At 37.5% G+C, this 18,466-nt stretch overlaps 4 protein-coding genes across 6 annotated transcripts; 3 read left to right on the top strand and 1 right to left on the bottom strand.

Moving 5' to 3' along the window:
* Positions 1 to 964: 964 nt before the first annotated feature.
* LOC18590652 (E3 ubiquitin-protein ligase SDIR1-like) lies at positions 965 to 5,575 on the top strand. Of its 2 annotated transcripts, none has more exons than XM_018127229.2 (10): positions 965 to 1,282; positions 2,132 to 2,276; positions 2,613 to 2,760; positions 2,862 to 2,916; positions 3,034 to 3,089; positions 3,173 to 3,401; positions 3,539 to 3,653; positions 3,801 to 3,849; positions 4,181 to 4,306; positions 5,133 to 5,575. In XM_018127229.2, exons 3-10 carry the CDS (start codon positions 2,683 to 2,685, stop codon positions 5,256 to 5,258), a joined length of 834 nt encoding a protein of 277 aa, XP_017982718.1. In that variant the 5' UTR covers positions 965 to 1,282; positions 2,132 to 2,276; positions 2,613 to 2,682; the 3' UTR covers positions 5,259 to 5,575. The 2 variants fall into 2 exon arrangements, with proteins under 2 accessions (XP_017982718.1, XP_007016360.1); XM_007016298.3 differs by having other exon boundaries at positions 989 to 1,282; positions 3,037 to 3,089.
* A 763-nt stretch (positions 5,576 to 6,338) lies between these two features.
* Positions 6,339 to 7,688, top strand: ZIP2 (ZRT/IRT-like protein 2). 2 transcript variants are annotated; one of them, XM_018127227.2, is made up of 3 exons: positions 6,339 to 6,735; positions 6,820 to 7,023; positions 7,213 to 7,688. In XM_018127227.2, exons 1-3 carry the CDS (start codon positions 6,411 to 6,413, stop codon positions 7,602 to 7,604), a joined length of 921 nt encoding a protein of 306 aa, XP_017982716.2. In that variant the 5' UTR covers positions 6,339 to 6,410; the 3' UTR covers positions 7,605 to 7,688. The 2 variants fall into 2 exon arrangements, with proteins under 2 accessions (XP_017982716.2, XP_017982715.2); XM_018127226.2 differs by having other exon boundaries at positions 6,340 to 7,023.
* Positions 7,689 to 9,364: 1,676 nt separating this feature from the next.
* Positions 9,365 to 12,052, top strand: LOC18590654 (laccase-2). Its single transcript, XM_018127224.2, has 6 exons — positions 9,365 to 9,571; positions 9,683 to 9,834; positions 9,941 to 10,185; positions 10,281 to 10,409; positions 10,523 to 11,491; positions 11,587 to 12,052. The coding sequence occupies exons 1-6, from the start codon at positions 9,440 to 9,442 to the stop codon at positions 11,715 to 11,717; spliced, it is 1,758 nt and encodes a 585-aa protein (XP_017982713.2). The 5' UTR covers positions 9,365 to 9,439; the 3' UTR covers positions 11,718 to 12,052.
* Positions 12,053 to 15,315: 3,263 nt separating this feature from the next.
* Positions 15,316 to 15,994, bottom strand: LOC18590655 (uncharacterized). Its single transcript, XM_007016303.3, has one exon. The coding sequence runs from the start codon at positions 15,689 to 15,691 to the stop codon at positions 15,365 to 15,367; it is 327 nt and encodes a 108-aa protein (XP_007016365.2). The 5' UTR covers positions 15,692 to 15,994; the 3' UTR covers positions 15,316 to 15,364.
* Positions 15,995 to 18,466: the final 2,472 nt, after the last annotated feature.

Genomic DNA, 18,466 nt, shown 5'->3' on the forward strand with positions numbered 1-18,466 from the left:
AGAAACCTCGTGTCTTGTTTGATCGAAAACAGAAACCTTGTTGTGTTACCCACCCAGGTTTTGGGGTCTTAGGGGAATGGGGGATCCTGCCTTTTCTGGTGGGGATTTTTGGCAGCAAAGGTTTTAAAGCTTTTGTGATTATCTGATAGCAGCAAATTTACCTTGTCAGCATCCTCCCTTACACATGTTGAAAGCAGAAAGTCGAAACGCGAACTTCCTTTCCAATTCCCAAGTTACCCAAAACATAAAAAAAAGTCGTGGGTTAGTAAGCAGGCGAGATATAAATCCAGAGTATGCCGATTTGGCAAAGATTTGGTCTAATCTTCTATCCAGGGGAAAATGAAGTAGTCTAGATACCGTACCAAACACCCTCACTTTCCCGCGGCATCCGCGGGCCGAGCCGGATGTGATGTATGCAAGACATGGCCTGGCCTGGAGCCATGACCAAATGGAGCTCATATGGGACAGCTGGACTTGGGGGGCCAAGTCGCGCCTTCCTTTTAAACTGGTGACGTGTTCAAAGCTTAAGCTTTGGAGAAAACGAACATAGGAAGGAAGATAGTGAGAAAGGAAAAGGAGATTCCACTGACCAAACATGGCAAAATCCGCACTCACTCCGCTCTCCTGTCTGGTTAACCATTAATGTCGCCAAACTACTACTTCCAAACTAATACTAATTTATTGAACAACTGTTAACATCTAATTAATGCCTTAATCGTTGTCATTTGTCAACAATCATTATCATCTATTTATCTTTATGGTGAATAAAAGTAATTTTAATTTTAATATATTTATGGAATTTTCTGAGATAAAAAAAGTAATTTTGAGAAATTATTTATTTTGAATTTCATTGCCAGAAAAGAATTGAGATATTAGCAAGTTTTGGATTTCTGATTTGGTGGTGGATGCTCACACACTAGAAATCTGATGGGCCATAAAATGCTAGATCTAGCGGTTGATATGAAGTCATCCACGTTGTCAAAAGTACATGGCAGCGCTTAGATCCGAAGCAAGTCCACGTGTCACTCTCTAGAGTTCTCTTCGAACTAGAAAAATAACATTAAAAACCAAAGAAATAAAAAAATTAATTGCTATCAACTGTTTGGTTTCGGACCAAGAAAGAGAGCGCAATCGCAACAGCAAGAAAGAAAAGAGAGAGAGAGAGAGAGAAAGAGAGTTTGTAGAATTTTCTTCTTATTTTCCTTTTGATTTTTCTCTCAGCTTGTTCATGTTATGCAATTAAAGGACGGCCGTTTGATTGATAGATCTTCGTTTTTCTTGTGTAAGTATTGTTCTTTGTTTCTTTGCATTGAATTCTGTTTGTTTCCGAGAAAATGGAGGAAAACTGAGACTTTTCTTTTGCTGTTTCCTCGCGTTTTCTCATCAGCCAAACAAACCTGGAAAGTTGACTTCTTGTCTTTTTTTTTTTGGTTTCGTTAGATTTTGATTCATACAGGGCAATGCAGGCTACTGTGCTAATATCTTTATTTATGTCTTTCAAAATATTATTAATTTTGCTTGATTTTGCGGTTGATTCTGTCTATGCGTGTGGTTTTTTTTATAATAATGCTCAAATTCAATAAAAGGAAGAAATTTAATTCATACACTTTGAATCTTTTGCTTCTGAGTTTGTGTAAAGTATGGCTTCATTAGCACAATATAGTATTAACTATGCTTTAAAGGGTGGGGCTTTATATACAATATTAAATTACTAAAATAATGACTATTGACAAGGTAAATGGCATTCCAATTCATAAACAATTAGTTCAATTGGTTTCTTAAGTTATTTTAAATTGGAACTGAGAGATAGAGATGTAGTCGTATTAACCTTTTAATAAATTATCTATTGGATTTCATTAGTGGGTCAAATTTGATAAGCTTTAATGGCTTTTGAATGGGTCATGCTTTGAATCAGTAAATTAGGTGGTTAAGTCTCGATTTGTTTCATGTATGAAGGGGTTACTATGACTGTTTCCACTGAAAAAAATTTATGATCTTTTTTCTTTTTCCTTGTTGGATTCCAATTCCTTTTACTATGCTTCCCCTTTGGAGTTTGGAGGAGTTTAATATGTTTGTAGTCATGGTTTTATCAACAAGATTGAAATCTGTGGTTTTGTAATTACCATTTCAGAGCTTAGAGCATGTTGACAGATAGGTACATTTCGTAATCATATGTAGAAAAACTGATTTCTATTTGAGACTCAAGAGAAAGCATTGGCTCAGACATCGCAAACATGTGACTGTAGAATGACATATTTGTGAATAACCATTAACAGGCAAGTGTACTACTCTTTTTCTCTCCATAGCTTGACTTCTTATGCCGCTAGAAGTCTTTTATCTACAAGATTCAAAACTTGTTATGGCATGCAATCTTTTGGGACTAATAAAATTTCTACTTTTCAAAAAAAAAAAAAAAAACAGGCCACAGATGGGACTGGTGGATAAGATATTGAGAATGTGAGGGGAATTGTTTTTAGCTTAATATAGACCTCAGCGATCCTTAAATTTTGAGTATGATTTCAATTTAATAAAGCATATTTCCAGGCTATCCATGCTTTGTTTGATTGAAATTGACTTGTAATATTGATTTACATACAATTGAAATATCATAGGATTTGAAAGTTTCAAGAGAAGAAGCTGTTTGCATACCATCTGCTAGTGGAATATCTGCATTTTGCAACAATGAGTTTTGTTTTCCGAGGGACTAGAGGAGATATAGAAAGTGGGTTTTCGGGACTTATTCCTGAACGTCCTGCTGTGGTATGTTCACTTATCCACATCTGTACTTACCTGTTGGACAGCCAGATTGTCTTATACTACACAATGGGACTTGATCTTCTCACTGTGCCTTTTTTTTTCAGCGTATACATGCAGCCCGACCAGTTAATTCCAATTCACTGGCCTTTCTTGTTACAGGTAATGTTTCTAGTTCCATATGTTTTCTCCCATTGCATCTATTAACATTTGTCCCTAGTCATTCCTTATTGTAACTTCAACTTGCATTCTAATCTGTTCTTACCTGTTTGTTTTTAGCAGTTCTTTTGCTGTTTATGATTTTAAACTCTCACCAAATGTCACCAAACTTTCTGGTATGTACTTACTACACATTCAATGGGAGCATGCTGGTAATACATGGCAATTATGAAGGTATCCTTTGTGTCTGTGCATGCAGCTTTGGGTAGTAGTGGGTGTCTTTTTAATGGCTACGAGCCTGAGGATGTATGCAACTTGTCAGCAACTTCAAGCTCGGGCCCGAGCTCATGCTGCAGCAGCTAGTGGTTTGCTAGGCCATACCGAGTTGCGTTTGCACATGCCACCATCAATCGCTTTTGCTACAAGAGGACGCTTACAAGGACTAAGACTCCAACTTGCACTTCTTGACCGTGAATTTGATGACCTGGGTATGGTGCTTTTTCAAAATTCAGTCATAAGATTCTATGGTTTGGATTTAACATGCATTGACAGATATTCAAAGGGAGTATTGGCTGTAATTTAGGTGGTTTTGTGGAGATTAATACTTTCTTTCTGTCTGCTCCAGATTATGAAACCCTGAGAGCATTAGATTCTGATAATACTTCCACAACTCCTTCAATGAGTGAGGAAGAGATAAATGCCTTACCGGTGCACAAGTACAAGGTCCCCGGCCCAGAGAGGTACGCATCAGTGCTTCTGTTTAAGTAGCAGGAATTTTACCACTTACAGCTAGGCTCTAGTTGTGAACTAGCATGTGGGGCTTGCTTAATTTTCTTTTGACCATGTTCATAGTCACATTGATTTTTCTTCCTTGTTATTTTTTACAGTGCTGGATCATCACTGCAGCAGGCATCATCTTCATCAGCCTCTGTTGAGGTATCATTAAATAATTTAAAGTTTAATTTTTTTAATAAACTAGAAAATATTGTTGATTAGAAACCACTTTTAAGTAATTCCTTCTGCAGTTGATCACTCTGTTTTCAAGTTGTAATAATTTTTCATGAAGCTTTTATAATTTTCAAAGAAGATCTTGGGTAACATAACAAATCATTGAGTACATCTCATAATCAAAGTTGGCATAATCATAGAGGGCATTAAAGTGTTCAACACAAATTTGTCTGTGTCTGTGCATCATTATAAATCATTTTATACATACTGTTTTTTCATGGATGGTTTTTGTAATCTAAGTCACAAATATCTGTTGCAGCCAAAGCAAGATTCTAGGAAAGCTGATGGGAGTATGAAGGCTTCAGAAGATGAACTAACTTGTACTATTTGCTTGGATCAAGTTAACAGGGGGGAGCTTGTTCGTAGCTTGCCGTGTCTGCATCAGGTTCTAGCTCAACAGTCTACTTGATTTCTGTTGTTATCTAATGATGTTAAGGTGTACAGTTCATTTGTCAAAACTGTGGTCTGTTTTCCCCTATTTGTTCTATCATCATCTCCTAGTCAAATGAATTGCACATACGAACATCTCACATCTATACTGCAATGGTGATTTTTAAGTGAGTTAGACCTAATGACCTAACAACAACATTAGCTAGTGCTTTTTTGGAAGTAATCTCAAGGTTTTGCAAGCTTCTGAATTTGAATTTTAATTATAATGTATGTTGTTGAACAGTGAATGCTAGAAATTTTGTATCACGTGCAATTTTTCCATCTCTTAGTAGTGTAATGTATTAGTGTTTTTTCCAACCTTTCCATTTCCTGACTGTTGTTTCGTAGTAGTTTCCCATGTTATCCTCATAAACATTGTAAACTGAGAAATTATTACCAAATTTCATGGGAAATCTCTTTTTCATGGATGTGACTGAGAGAAAATATTCTTTTTCTTAAACCTTTCAGAGTTAAATGCATCTGTGAACTCCTGACTTGTTGAAACTGTAAATGTCCGTCTTTCTATCTTAAATGCATGACCTTTTACCATTATCGTTCTAAAGTCTGTTCTTGACTTTTTCTTTTAATTATTTGGCCAAACATTTCTGATTTCTTGATGATTCTTGTTCTTGTGCTAGCATCCTTGTGCTTTTTATGCATAGTGCTAATAGTTAAATCCTAAAGTCTAAATCCTTCCTATAATACCGAGTTGTAATAGATGTTATCTTGATGTCATATCTATTATATGGTATTTGATATAGTAACAATGTCTCTTCTTACAGTTCCATGCCAGCTGTATTGATCCGTGGCTGCGGCAACAAGGCACATGTCCTGTATGTAAGTTTAAAATGGGGTCAGTATGGCAGGAAAACAGGGAGAGTGAGTCAGATGATTCAGACATGGTGTAACTTGACTCCCCTAGAAACACAATCTGTATATGCAGTAAAGTATATCTATTATGTTTGCAGTTACATAAAAAGTAATGTTTTTTGGATTGTGTCTGTAAATATCCTCGTCGGTATGTTATCTATCATGGACTTCATGAAAGAAAAGGAGGGTATAGGTTCATCATGCTTAGCCTTGTACCTTTAACTGAAAAAAATTCCATATGATCTCATATAATATACTTTGTGTGAGGTCATTGGTTCCTTTTGGATAGATTTGTAGCTTTTTTTCTATCCAACACATATCTTTATTCTACTTTTCTATGAATTCCCTTCTCCTATCTAAGTGCTGGAATTTTGGTGGTGCTTGTGGAAGATCTAGGACTTCATCTCACCACGTCACATATTCTAATGGCATATATTGTTTATATTAGACATGATGAAATGCTTGGTATTTGGTTTGTGATTCAATCATTATTTCTAAGAAGAAGAAGCCGGCAATACTGAAATGCATCATTGAACCATTCTCTGGGGAGGGCTTTGCATTAGCTTGCATCACTGTTGTTATCTTCTAATTAGACATTAGCATCACTGATTATGTCATAGTCTTCATCATCTTTCTCACAATATGGAATATTAGTATATTATCTCTGACCTTAAGGTGATCTTGTTCCTTACCGTGTGAACCGACAAGTCACACCAGATAGATCCAGATTTGGCTTCGGTTTAATATGTAGCTGAGCCTGGACATTGGGGCTGCATCGCAGGTCATGGATTGGTGCTGATAACGCATGTCATGGGTAATGATAGCTGAGGTAAAAGGAAAATTTGATAACGCATTTTTTATGAACACCTCTTTTGGTAAGAAAAATATATATGTAAAATTGTTTGAACGTGATCAGCCCGTGGGAAAAGCGTCGAGGGTCCCCAAAGTGATGCCTGGCCCAATCCTTTGCCGCCATTGACAGGCTGATCTGAGGCTGACATCAAACGAAATAAACAAATTAACCGCGTGTAGTACAATACTACTACAAACTTTGCAAAGTCAAAGCTGTACTGCAAACTAAGAAGCGGCGAGCAAATCCAGGTATTTATATATCCACGCTTAGAAGTTAGATAATAACTAAAGTCAACTAATCCACGAAAGAGGGAAGAAGTATCCATCCGCTCTTATCTATGGCCATAATTTCTTCTTCGGCAAAACTTAAGTCCAAGTCCCTGTTCATTTTTCTCCTTCTCTTGCAATTCTCCGTAACCAAAGGTCATGGAGGGGACGATCACGAGGACGAAGGTGATCATGCAAACTTGCATGAGAAGGGCATAATCTTGGTGAAGATATGGTGCTTGATAATTCTTCTAGTCAGCACTTTTGCGGGTGGTGTCTCCCCCTACTTTTACCGATGGAACGAAAGTTTTCTCCTCTTAGGCACCCAGTTTGCGGGTGGGGTTTTTCTAGCCACCTCTTTGATTCATTTCTTGAGCGATGCTAACGAAACTTTTGGTAAGCTCACGACCAAAACTTACCCTTTTGCATTCATGCTGGCATCGGCGGGCTATCTTCTCACCATGCTTGGTGATTGCATAGTTATCTATGTTACATCAAGTGGTGAAAGAGAAGCTAGAGTTGAAATGGAAGAAGGGAGAACTGCTGATGAGGAGCACTCTAAAGATGTAGGAATGGATGCCAACCCAGTTTTCCTGAGGACGACGTCTCTCGGGGATACTGTGCTTCTTATTCTCGCCCTGTGTTTTCATTCAGTTTTCGAGGGCATTGCTGTTGGCGTTGCGGGTAAGTTTCTAGAGCTTTCATTTATCCAGTTATGCGTAAACAAGCTTAGAGATAGACGAAAGCACCATAGCTGGAACCTGACAGCTTTTCTTTAGATGAATCCGAGTTGAATATTGCACAAACTTATTGAAGTTGCTTCAGGTTTCAGCCCTTCGATTTATCAACCATAAGCCTGTTTCCATGCTTCAGATACCAAGGCAGATGCGTGGAGGAATCTTTGGACAATATCACTGCACAAAATTTTTGCGGCCATTGCGATGGGCATTGCACTGCTCAGGATGATACCAAAGAGGCCATTTCTATTGACCTGTGGTTACTCTTTTGCCTTTGCTGTTTCTAGCCCCATCGGAGTAGGGATCGGCATTGCCATTGATGCAACAACTCAAGGACATGTAGCTGATTGGATTTACGCAATCTCGATGGGACTTGCTTGTGGGGTTTTCATTTACGTTGCCATCAATCATCTTATCGCCAAGGGCTTCAAACCACAAGCAAAATGTTACTTCGACACTCGCTACTTCAAGTTTCTTGCTGTGCTTCTTGGAGTAGCAGTTATAGCAGTTGTTATGATCTGGGACTAATGTAACTCTTTGCATACTAATTTGTAAGTTTCTTCAATTATAATGAACGCAACATCAATAATCAAATACCAGGCATTGAAATTACTCCATGTTCAAATAATATTCATCTCGATTGTGCCTATTGAGAAAATATATTTGGGGACCTTAATCACATGCTCCAAATGACAGAGGAAACATATCCCCTTCTTTCGGCACAGAAATATAGTTCTCTTCAAATTATGCCTGGATTTTGTACATTGAATTCTGTCCCTGAACTTTGTCAATGGAATTTCCTTCAACTGATATTTACCAGGAATGGCTTCAAATGAACATGAAATATACCATTTAGGGAGACTGTCCTAATATATTGGATTAGAGTTCTCAATGATTCCAGCCGCATTGAGTGTAAGAACAGAACTTTATAGTGTGAAGAATTGGAAACTCTCCTTCTTCCCATCTCTGTTCTTTTTCCGATCACCTCATTCTAATACAAGTATGTGCTTGCACATTAACTTCTGTTTGGACTACTGGAAAAAGGAACATAAACATGAAGAAATCTCCATGATTGTTCGTATACGCAGACTCTGGAGCAAGTAAAGTAGAGCTACAAATAGTAGCCTAGAAGATTTGTAGTTGGTGCAACCAAAAATTTGTTTAGTCTAAACTAAAGTCTGATTAAAACCTATTTTCACAAAACCCTTTTAGCCATAGACTCAATAGACTCTAGCTAAATCTGCTTTATCTTTAACTTGATGATAAAGCTTCAGTGATTGGTTTTTGTTATGTACAGTAGAAATAGCAAGGCAGACACCCTAATCATTTCCATTGTTGCTTAAAAGAAAGGTGGGTCAAAAGTCCTTCTCTTCCCCTAGCCACCGGGGACTAGCCCAGGGGTTCTATTTGGTTGAAAAGAGCTGCCATCACCAACCAAAAATGTGCATGTCCCAGTGAACTCTTTCATGAAAATGATCATCATGATGAACGTAAATCTGAATTCACTGGTTGATTTTTGGTAAGGTGTGGGAAGATGGTAACTCCTTTGATTTGTCTTGATCACCAAGAATATTTAACGGTTAGACTTGACCTTCACATATAGCAGTCGCATAATAACTGAGGGTATATATGTGATCATAGAATACATTGGGTCAAAAGACACAAGATCTAAATGCACATTGGTTGGGATGTTTGTTTCACTGTTTACTTCAGTGGAAATAAAACAGATGAAGTAAACATGGTTATCCTTGAATATCTCTTTCAATGGCTCCATTAATCTTAATAAAGAATTTTCTTTTATTATCCCTAAAGCAAATTGTGGGAATTCGGAATCAAGTGAGAAAAGGTAGAGGATGCACACTTACTAACTAGACTGATCCTTGTAGATAAATTTTTATTTTTATGAAAATATTTCTTGTAGTTTTAGTTGGTTTAATTTCTTTATATGCATGTAATTATGTTGGTTTTTTGAGAAAGTGATATCAAGAAAGATTTTTTTTTTTTTAATTTCTTCCCCACCCAAACGATGTAATATCTCTAGAAAAGGGTATCATCAGTTAGCTGTGTTAAGGTTAGGAATGGTGAAATTTTGTGTTTCAAGATATGTTTGAGGGGCATAACAAGGACAAAACATTGATTAATTGACTTTAATGATACTCAACAGTAAAGATTGGGCCACGGTTGGTAATTCCTGCTTTCTCAAACTTGTAACATCTTATTACCTAATCAACCAAACGTCTCTATATAAACTGACATCCCTACAGGTTTCCATCAATCACTCCAAAAGAGCTAAACTTCATAGACTTAGACCAATAGTTTGTTTCCTGCTTGTTTTAGCTAAGTAATCTGTTGTCCCAACCAACATGGGTGCTTCTTCAGCTCTTCTGTCACCAGCAGTTCTCATGACCTTCCTTGTTGCTGTTGGCAGTCTCATGGCCTATCCTGAGGTTGTCACTGCAAAGCATGCAGGCATCACCAGGCACTACCACTTCGACGTATGAAATTATTGCATTTCTTACTTTAGATAGAATGTTGTAGCTTGTGAAGTGAAAGTATAACATAGGCCTGAAAATTTCATCTACACTATGTTTCTTTTTCCATTGCAGATAAAGCTGAAAAGTATCACCCGCTTGTGCCGCACTAAGAGCATTGTCGCAGTTAATGGGAAGTTCCCTGGACCTCGTCTAATTGCCAGGGAGGGTGACCGCTTAGTCGTTGAAGTGGTTAACCATGTTCCTAACAATATCAGCATTCATTGGTATGAAGCCATTGAAATATTTCTTCATTAATGTTCTGTAAAATTTTGTTCTGTTTTATTTGCTATGGTATAACCCTTTTGAGAATGACAAAAATGGTGTCCGTAGGCACGGAGTTAGACAGCTTCGGAGTGGATGGGCAGATGGGCCTTCATATATCACACAGTGTCCTATTCAAACTGGCCAGTCTTATGTGTACAACTTTACCATTTCTGGCCAAAGAGGAACTCTCTTCTGGCATGCACACATTTCATGGCTTAGAGCAACTGTTTATGGACCCCTTATCATCCTCCCAAAGCGCAATGAATCTTACCCATTTGTCAAACCCTACAAAGAAGTCCCAATCTTGTTTGGTAATGTTATGCAAATCACCAGGTTTTCTTTCATGGGGCTAATGAAGAGTTCTTTGATGGCATTTGTCTTATTGAGTTTATTTGTCACACCACAGGAGAATGGTTTAATGCTGACCCTGAGGCAGTTATCAATCAATCTCTTCAGACAGGAGCTGGCCCGAATGTTTCTGATGCCTACACCCTTAACGGGCTTCCAGGCCCATTGTACAACTGTTCTTCCAAAGGTATATAGCCTTAGGGGGCACCAAGCCACCAATTTGGTCACCCAAGTCCTGGGGCCCATTAAATTCACAGCAAAATTCTTATTCATCCTTTTGATTGTGCTTGTACTTTACAGATACATATAAGCTGAAGGTAAAGCCTGGAAAAACATATCTTCTGCGGCTGATCAATGCTGCACTCAATGATGAGCTATTCTTCAGCATTGCAAATCACAGTTTCACTGTTGTGGAGGCTGATGCAGTATATGTCAAGCCTTTTGTAACCAATACATTGGTGATCGCACCTGGACAAACCACCAATGTTCTCCTGAAAACCAAACCTCAAGCTCCCAATGCCACTTTCTTCATGTTAGCCAGGCCATATTTCACTGGTATGGGTGCCTTTGACAATACCACTGTAGCAGGTATCCTTGAATATGAAACACCTTCAAGTTCCTCATCTTCCATTAGTTCGAAAAACCATCCACTTCTTAAACCAGGCTTGCCTGCTATCAATGCTACAAATTTTGTTGCCAAATTTTCCAGCAAATTCCGAAGTTTAGCCACTACCAAGTTCCCTGCCAACGTCCCACAAAAAGTAGACAAAAAGTTTTTCTTCACAGTTGGTCTAGGAAGCAGTCCCTGCCCCAAAAACCAAACCTGCCAGGGGCCTAACGGCACAAAATTTGCAGCGTCTATGAACAATATCTCTTTTGCTCTCCCAAGAACTGCACTTCTCCAATCCTACTTCTTTGCCCAATCTAATAGGGGTTACACCACTGATTTCCCAGCCTTCCCTCTTCATCCATTCAATTACACTGGCACTCCACCTAACAACACACTTGTAACTAATGGCACCAAAGTTGTGGTGATACCATTCAATACAAGTGTGGAAGTAGTCCTGCAGGACACCAGTATCCTGGGTGCTGAGAGTCATCCTCTCCATCTCCATGGCTATAACTTCTATGTTGTTGGCCAGGGTTTTGGCAACTTTGATCCTAACAAGGACCCTGCCAAGTTCAACGTAGTTGATCCTGCTGAAAGGAACACTGTTGGTGTGCCCTCTGGAGGTTGGGTGGCAATCCGTTTTCAAGCAGACAATCCTGGTGACAATTGAGAATATTATACAATTTATTTTCAAAATACATATGAATGATTCATTTACTGATACCGTATACATTTTCTTTAATTAATGATGCAGGAGTTTGGCTGATGCACTGTCACTTGGATGTTCATCTGAGTTGGGGCTTAAGAATGGCATGGATAGTCTTGGATGGAGAGCTCCCTAACCAGAAGCTGCCTCCTCCACCATCTGATCTTCCCAAGTGTTGACCTTTGTCTCTCCCTGGGACTTGAAGCATCAGCATCGGCATGCATAACCTTATTTTCTCTCTTTTTTTACTTTTTGTTCCCTTTAATTCGTTTTTGGGAGGGTTTTCTTGTAATTTAAAATGGTTCTGTTGTGCGGTAAAGGGTAGCCTAAGCCAACGTAGGCATTGAACTGTAGGCTCTTTCCTTGTTTACTCTGCCTGTCCCGGAGATATTCTTAATAAGAGTCCTTTACCAAGAAAATGGTGGAGGAGGTTTGTACTTGTTACCGTCCAGAGTTTCAATGCTGTTGTTTGAAGCAATAATAATACAAATTTGATCTAATCCATATCTTCAAATTCAATATCCATACACTTCATACATTTTAATTTGCAATGCTATCAAGATATATAGTATTCTTTAGAATTCTGTCATTCCCTTTACAAAGGAAAGGTGACCCTAGGCTCCCTCAAACACTTTCAAGAAAATTTAAGATTCTGATACTCAAATCTTAACCTATGCATGCAGGTGGGGTTGGTAAAATACACTAAGAAATTATCTTCAATTAGACTATATGTCATACTGTTAATTCTACTAAACTGAAAAGAATTCGAAATTTCTTAAATTACTCGATTTGGAAGTGCAATAATAAGAAAATTGCACCGTCCTCTGATTAAAATTCTATAATTTAGGAACTATTGAAAGATATTTACTTTATTCACTATATCAGGTTGAGCTGCAGAAGTGAGTAGTAACAAATAAATTTAAAGTCATCTTAAAAGTAAGTAGACAAATTATTAATGACATGAAAACTAGTGTACATACGCCCTTGTATCAAATCATGGTGGTAAGCTTAAGGCATCTGAATTTCAAATGATCATATCGTAATTTGTAAGCTTTTTGTACCAGGGAAAAGGTTGCCGTTGGCCACAAGAATGGGACAGATCAATCGACCAACATCTAACAACTGGCCTAGGATGTTGGTTTGGTACTTCTTTGGCTGACCATTGAGCAGTGATCTGATATTTAGGAAGGTCATCTTCTTTCATAACTAAGAATGATGGAACTTTGAAAAACTTGGACCGTCTTAATAGTTAAATTGACAGTAACATATGATTCTGTATCTGACGAGACATATGCATTCTTTTGTTAACTGATGATGGTGATCACAATGTTTGAATCCAGCCTTTAGGCAAAAGTTGCTGTGTTGCCAACTGGCTATCTAAAGCGAGCAGTGATGGAAATATTAGTCCTTCCATCAAGTACCAGTTCTTTCTTTTTTCTTTTTTTCTTTTCTTTTAGTGAACAAACGCTGCCAATTTTCACACCTCTTGTTCTTAATCAATAAGGTGAACTGTTTCCCTAGACTGCATTCATCTTTTATTCCAATCACCTTGCTATCTTGAGAATGCTGCCACAAGATTTCTTGGTGTGTTCCTGCAAGTGGGAAAAATTGAGCTGGTATAAGAAAAAAACTTAGTACTGATTTCTTGATCCCATCGATGCTATAACTCTTGTGTGTTTCTTCCTGTAGAAATCCCTTTCTAATTCCTTACATTTTCTTAGATATCTTTTAATAAGGATTCCATCCAAATTCCATTGTGAGATGAATGTTGATCCTGCTGTAGCCTTATCTTTCTTTAGGAAACACATAAATCAAGCAGTTTGGAAGGGCCTTGGTCTATAAGGTATGCAGCACGCAATTTCTTACTTTCTTTCTCATATCTAAATACCTAGATTGCTCTGCTAGAGAAGGTTAATATTTGGCTTTAGATAGAGAGGTTTAAATTCATTTCTTAAGTTATGTTGTTTTGGTAAAATGATACCCCATAATTGTGTTTTCCAACTATGTTATTTCTATATTTGGAAAGTTACCAATCATAGTTAAGATCTTAAGTTTATTGAAAGAATATGAGCATTTTACTGGTTTTAAAGTGGTTGAAATCTTGCTGATCATCAGATTTACTTGTACTAGCCCTCTGCTCATAGTCTAATAGATGTAAGGCTCACCAGTCAAATGCACTGAAGTTAAATGATATTTATTGTCAGTCGCTTCCAACTCTGTCTATGGAGGTTCATATGTATATTAGCTTTTGTTTTGAGCCAAGGTAGTTGGACAGTAAAGAACCTTATTAATCAAAGGGTTGACTTTTTATGTAGATCCTTAGTTCTCTGATGAAGATGAACAGCAAAAAACTTTTAAGTTTTACATAATACCAAACACTGGTGCTAATTGCTAACAATCAGTGTGCTAGTATTAATCAAGATAAAGTTGCTGTAACAGTGGCAGGGAAGTTGAAAATAGAAGGAAAAACATATTGGTCTATGTTATCAGACAAACATGGCCCTAGACAATGTGGAATGATGAAAGAGGTAGCATATTTTCCATGTCAAATTAAGCTTTTGAGGAGCTTCATCCATTCATCTTGCTTTTTCCTTACTAACAATCAGAATCTAAAAACAACATAACAAAATTTTTTTGATGTGTCAATGATTGTAGTGAGATCCCCTTCTTTTGAAGCAATCAGACCATTTAGTAAAGTATAGACTGTCACACATGCTACATCTGGGGAAGGATGGAACTGGCTTGATACTAGATGGAGCAGCACGATGAATGACTGTAGTACATGTATCTCAGACACAAGTCTTGGTTTAAGTTTAAAAGCGTTTTTCTTGAATTTTGTTGCCTCACTACTCTTTCCAATAAAGTGTTGAAGAAATGTTTTTCACTGATTCTCAAGCTTATCTTTTAGTATCATTTACTGCTACCCAAATAGAGGTTCTTAGCACTAGCTTAAACTGGAAAACGAAAAAAGGAAAAGATCTTAACTAAGAGTAAGAACCTAGAAAGCATAAAGCATTGGAAAGTTTTTAGCACATCAAAAAACAGTTTCAGGGGCTGACTTGGTGAGATGAAAGTTGAAAGATGAAATCTCTTAAAGTGGGGAAAGAAGTGAAAGGAAAAGAGGCAGATCCTTATTTAAGGATCAATCCAAGATTTGCCATTCACTTTTAACCGAAAACTCAAAATTCCTACCTCTTTTTCTAAAAGAGGCAAAAAGATGGCTTTCATTCCCAATGCAGATCCAATAGCCAATGATGTCCTATTATTATAATGGCTGCTGCAACAGCTGATGAAAGGAATCTCTCTGTCATCAAGGCACAAAAATGAAGAAAATGGAAACAAAAAAAGAAAACCAACCCAAAAGCCACTCCAAAAGGAAAATGAGGTTAAGAAGACGTCCTGATATTGAGATCTGTTTTTGATTAATGTCTCAAGGGGAAAACAAAAAGAAACCACTGGGAGAAAAAGGAGGAAGAAAAGATTAGAAAAAAGTCTTGCTAGTTTAAAGATTTGACAGAAAATCTATTTGTCCATATAGTCTTTTCTTACAGCTATAAAACTTGTAGCCCTCTCTCATTTATAATTACAAACAGAACTGAACTAAAAATTGGAGGTAAGCAAGGAAAACTCTGTGACATTTTATCTGTTCCTGATCCAATGGATGGAAATCCATGAGTTTCCAGACAAACACGACCAAGAACCATCCTGCAGAAACAAGTGGAGAAGAGGGAAAGGAACCTGGAGGATCCTTCCCTGCCGATCTATATATATATATATATATATATATATATATATTATATATATGATCATCTCCATCTCTTGTCCTTCAAGAATCTCCATGCTTATGCCAGCAAACAAGCATGGCAACACAGCGCCTCATAATGTAAAATCTTGCCTTCTGTTCCTTGGCCAAGCTACTACATTTACGCGAAATAGATGAGCTCTTCTGCGAAAAACTTCGGGGTAGTGGATATTTAGATGAGGAGGAAGAAGAAGAACATGAGCTCTTCTGTGAAGAACTCCTAAGGAGAGGAGACTTGGAAGAAATGCTCTTCGTTGAAAAACTCCTCGTGAGAGAGGAAAACTTTGAAGAACTTGATGAACAATGGATACCCGAAGCTTCCTTCTTTGATATTTTCCACTTCTCATCCATGTAATAAGCTTGGAAGCTGCAAAACCTGATAACCTCTTGATCTCTTGAACCTAACCTGATAACCTCTTTGTCTGCGCGTGGGAAAGATGAGCAGAGAAAAAGAGAAGGTGAGACGGAGATGTGACTGAGAAGGATTCTCAGGGCTGTAGACACTAGTGGGGCTGTATGTTCTTATATATATAGTGAAGTAGGGCCTTGCAATTTGAGCTTGTTACTTTGATTTCATCAGTGTTTATTTCAAGTCTCAATTCTCTACTCTCTTACTTAGCACTGATTTTTGTATGCTTATCATCTGAGTTTTGCATGTTATACGTACCGTTGTTGCTGTCGTGGCACGATACCATTGGTCGGTTGTCTGAGGATTTTGGAGGTCCTCATTCTTGCTGATATAAGATTTTGCCTGATTTTTGAATCTCCTCACTCTTGGAGATCCATCATTTATTTTTCTAGACACCATTGTCGTACGGGTCTCCATAATAATGTCAGTATTTTAAGTTCGTATCACCAAAAAGACACACATGAGAGAGAGAAGAAAAAGGGAAAGGAGGAGGGGGGAGGGGTCAGAGTGTTGTTAGCTGGTTCTTGTGATAAGGATTTTGTGTCTATTGCTCTACAAAGAGACAGGGTTAGGTTTAAAAATTCAAATACTTTTGCAGTTTGGTGAATGGAACACACACTTATTACAGTGCCATTCTGCTTCTTGATGGAGCCCCACAAGCTATAAATGGGGCCTCTTTGGTCTTCTCCCACAACTTCATGTTGAGGGTTACAGCTCTAGCTAGATACCGTCTTTCCCTTCTTGTAGCTGTAGCACAACCTTCCAAGCTTAGAATGATCACATGTAAGGAAAGCCTTCATCCCTTACAATGACTTCATTGTAGTGATCATCGCCAGAAAATTACTTTCTTCAACAAGCTTTCCATTGCCATCAAATTGTTGCTGTGTCTGTCACAAGCAAATAGCAACTTTTACCCTCAACATATTATTTTTCTTGTAGCAATTGATCATGTTCATGCTGGTTTTATAGTTCACTGCCTATGAATTATACATGAATTCTAACTTTACAGATTCCTCAGTTTAATCGAATTATGTAAGCCTAACCATCCCTAGAGTGAAGCAGAGAGAGAATCTCTTGCAACCCAAAATTTCTGTTCTGGTTTCATAGAGTAATTTAGTAGATATGGTCACTCTCCTTCCTCAATGTTTGGTAAAGGAAAGATGCTTTTATCCATTATCCCTCCACTTTTATTTCTCTCAGAGTGATGTGTAGGGCATGATTACAAGAGGTTGCCATGTACTTTTTGCTTCATTTTCCCTCTCATGAGTTCAAAGCAAAATTTTCTTTTCAACTGTCCTCCAATTTTTTGTTTCCCCTTAACATAGGATTCTTTTATGAGTTCGTATCAGTAGAGTATTTTCATGTAAAATGGTCCTGTATTAAGTCTGATAAACGTGTCCTACCATCAGTCATAAAAACTTTGTACTTTTTCCAACTTAAAAATCTCCATCAGAAGCACTTATTTACAGCTCTGGAATGCTGCTACTATAGGATTATAAACAGCTGAATTTAAAGCATAAAATTATCTGTTGGAATTAGGATTCACATGCACATGCAACCCCTTTGGATCAGCAAACAGAAGCTTGAAATTTTGAAATAAAAGCATCATTCAATTCAGTATATATTTATATATACAGCCCCATATTAAAATATTCCACCAGGGGTACCCTGCTGAACTCACCATGTGATGAAATCGATTTGTGCAATAATGCTTCTTCTGGTATGGGACAACCTACAAGATTGTTCAACTTACGAGATGGCTATATTCTTAAAAACTTCCATGACAGAACTCACTTTGCTATTTATGTTAATCATAAGTATAGTTTGAGATTAAAAGGGATTCAGATCATTCCTGCTTGCTTCAGGTTCATTCTTCCAAGGATTAACTTGAAACCGGCTTTCTCATTTTGGGTTCTTGTTTCCAGTCTAATTACAGAGTATTACACACTGCATGGAGATCCTGCTGCAAATTGCATTAAACTTTGATTATTTCTCTAACAATTTTCATTGACTGTCGTGAAGACTAGAAACCAAAAACAAGAAAGAAAAAAAAATTGGGGAATCTGGAAAAAACCAATATATTTTTGTTAAATGAGACAATTTGACTGGTCAATGTTTTTCCATTGCCAAAATTATGTACCACAGAGTTTGCTTTCACATGTTTTCAGACCAATGGTGGGTTTATTGAAAGGTATCCTAACTTGATTTCTTACTCTTGAAGATAGGAAAATAAGGCATTTTACTGCAAAACTTAGGTGTTTAAAGGGGAAAGAATGAAAGAGAAGGCTTTCTTCTGTCATGTTCTAAACCTCACCACAGCCATTAGAGTAAGATCAGAGTAGAATATTTGAGGTCCATGTGCCAGGGGAAACAAATTAGGCCACCAGGCTTGGTGGTTATGTAGCCCTTAAAGGTGGATGAATTGCCCTCTTATTTCCTTCAACCTATGTCAATAGTGACCTATATAATACCAACATAAGAAAAGTAAAAATTCCTCAATTCTTGAATTTCTCTAACCACAAATTTACTTTTCGTCCCCTTATATGATCAATTTAAATAAAAAATAAAAGGAGCAAACTATAGATTTGATTGGTCAAATATATTGTAAGGATGGGTCAAAATCAAATCACATGGTGTGTTGTGGCTGCAATACAATGCACCTTTTAAACCTTTTTTTTAGGGTTTAGCAAAGTTTTTAATTTTTTTTTTCCCTCTTA

This window comes from Theobroma cacao, chromosome 9 (assembly GCF_053813885.1).
Source record: "Theobroma cacao isolate CCN51 chromosome 9, ASM5381388v1, whole genome shotgun sequence".
Taxonomy (NCBI): Eukaryota; Viridiplantae; Streptophyta; class Magnoliopsida; order Malvales; family Malvaceae; genus Theobroma; species Theobroma cacao.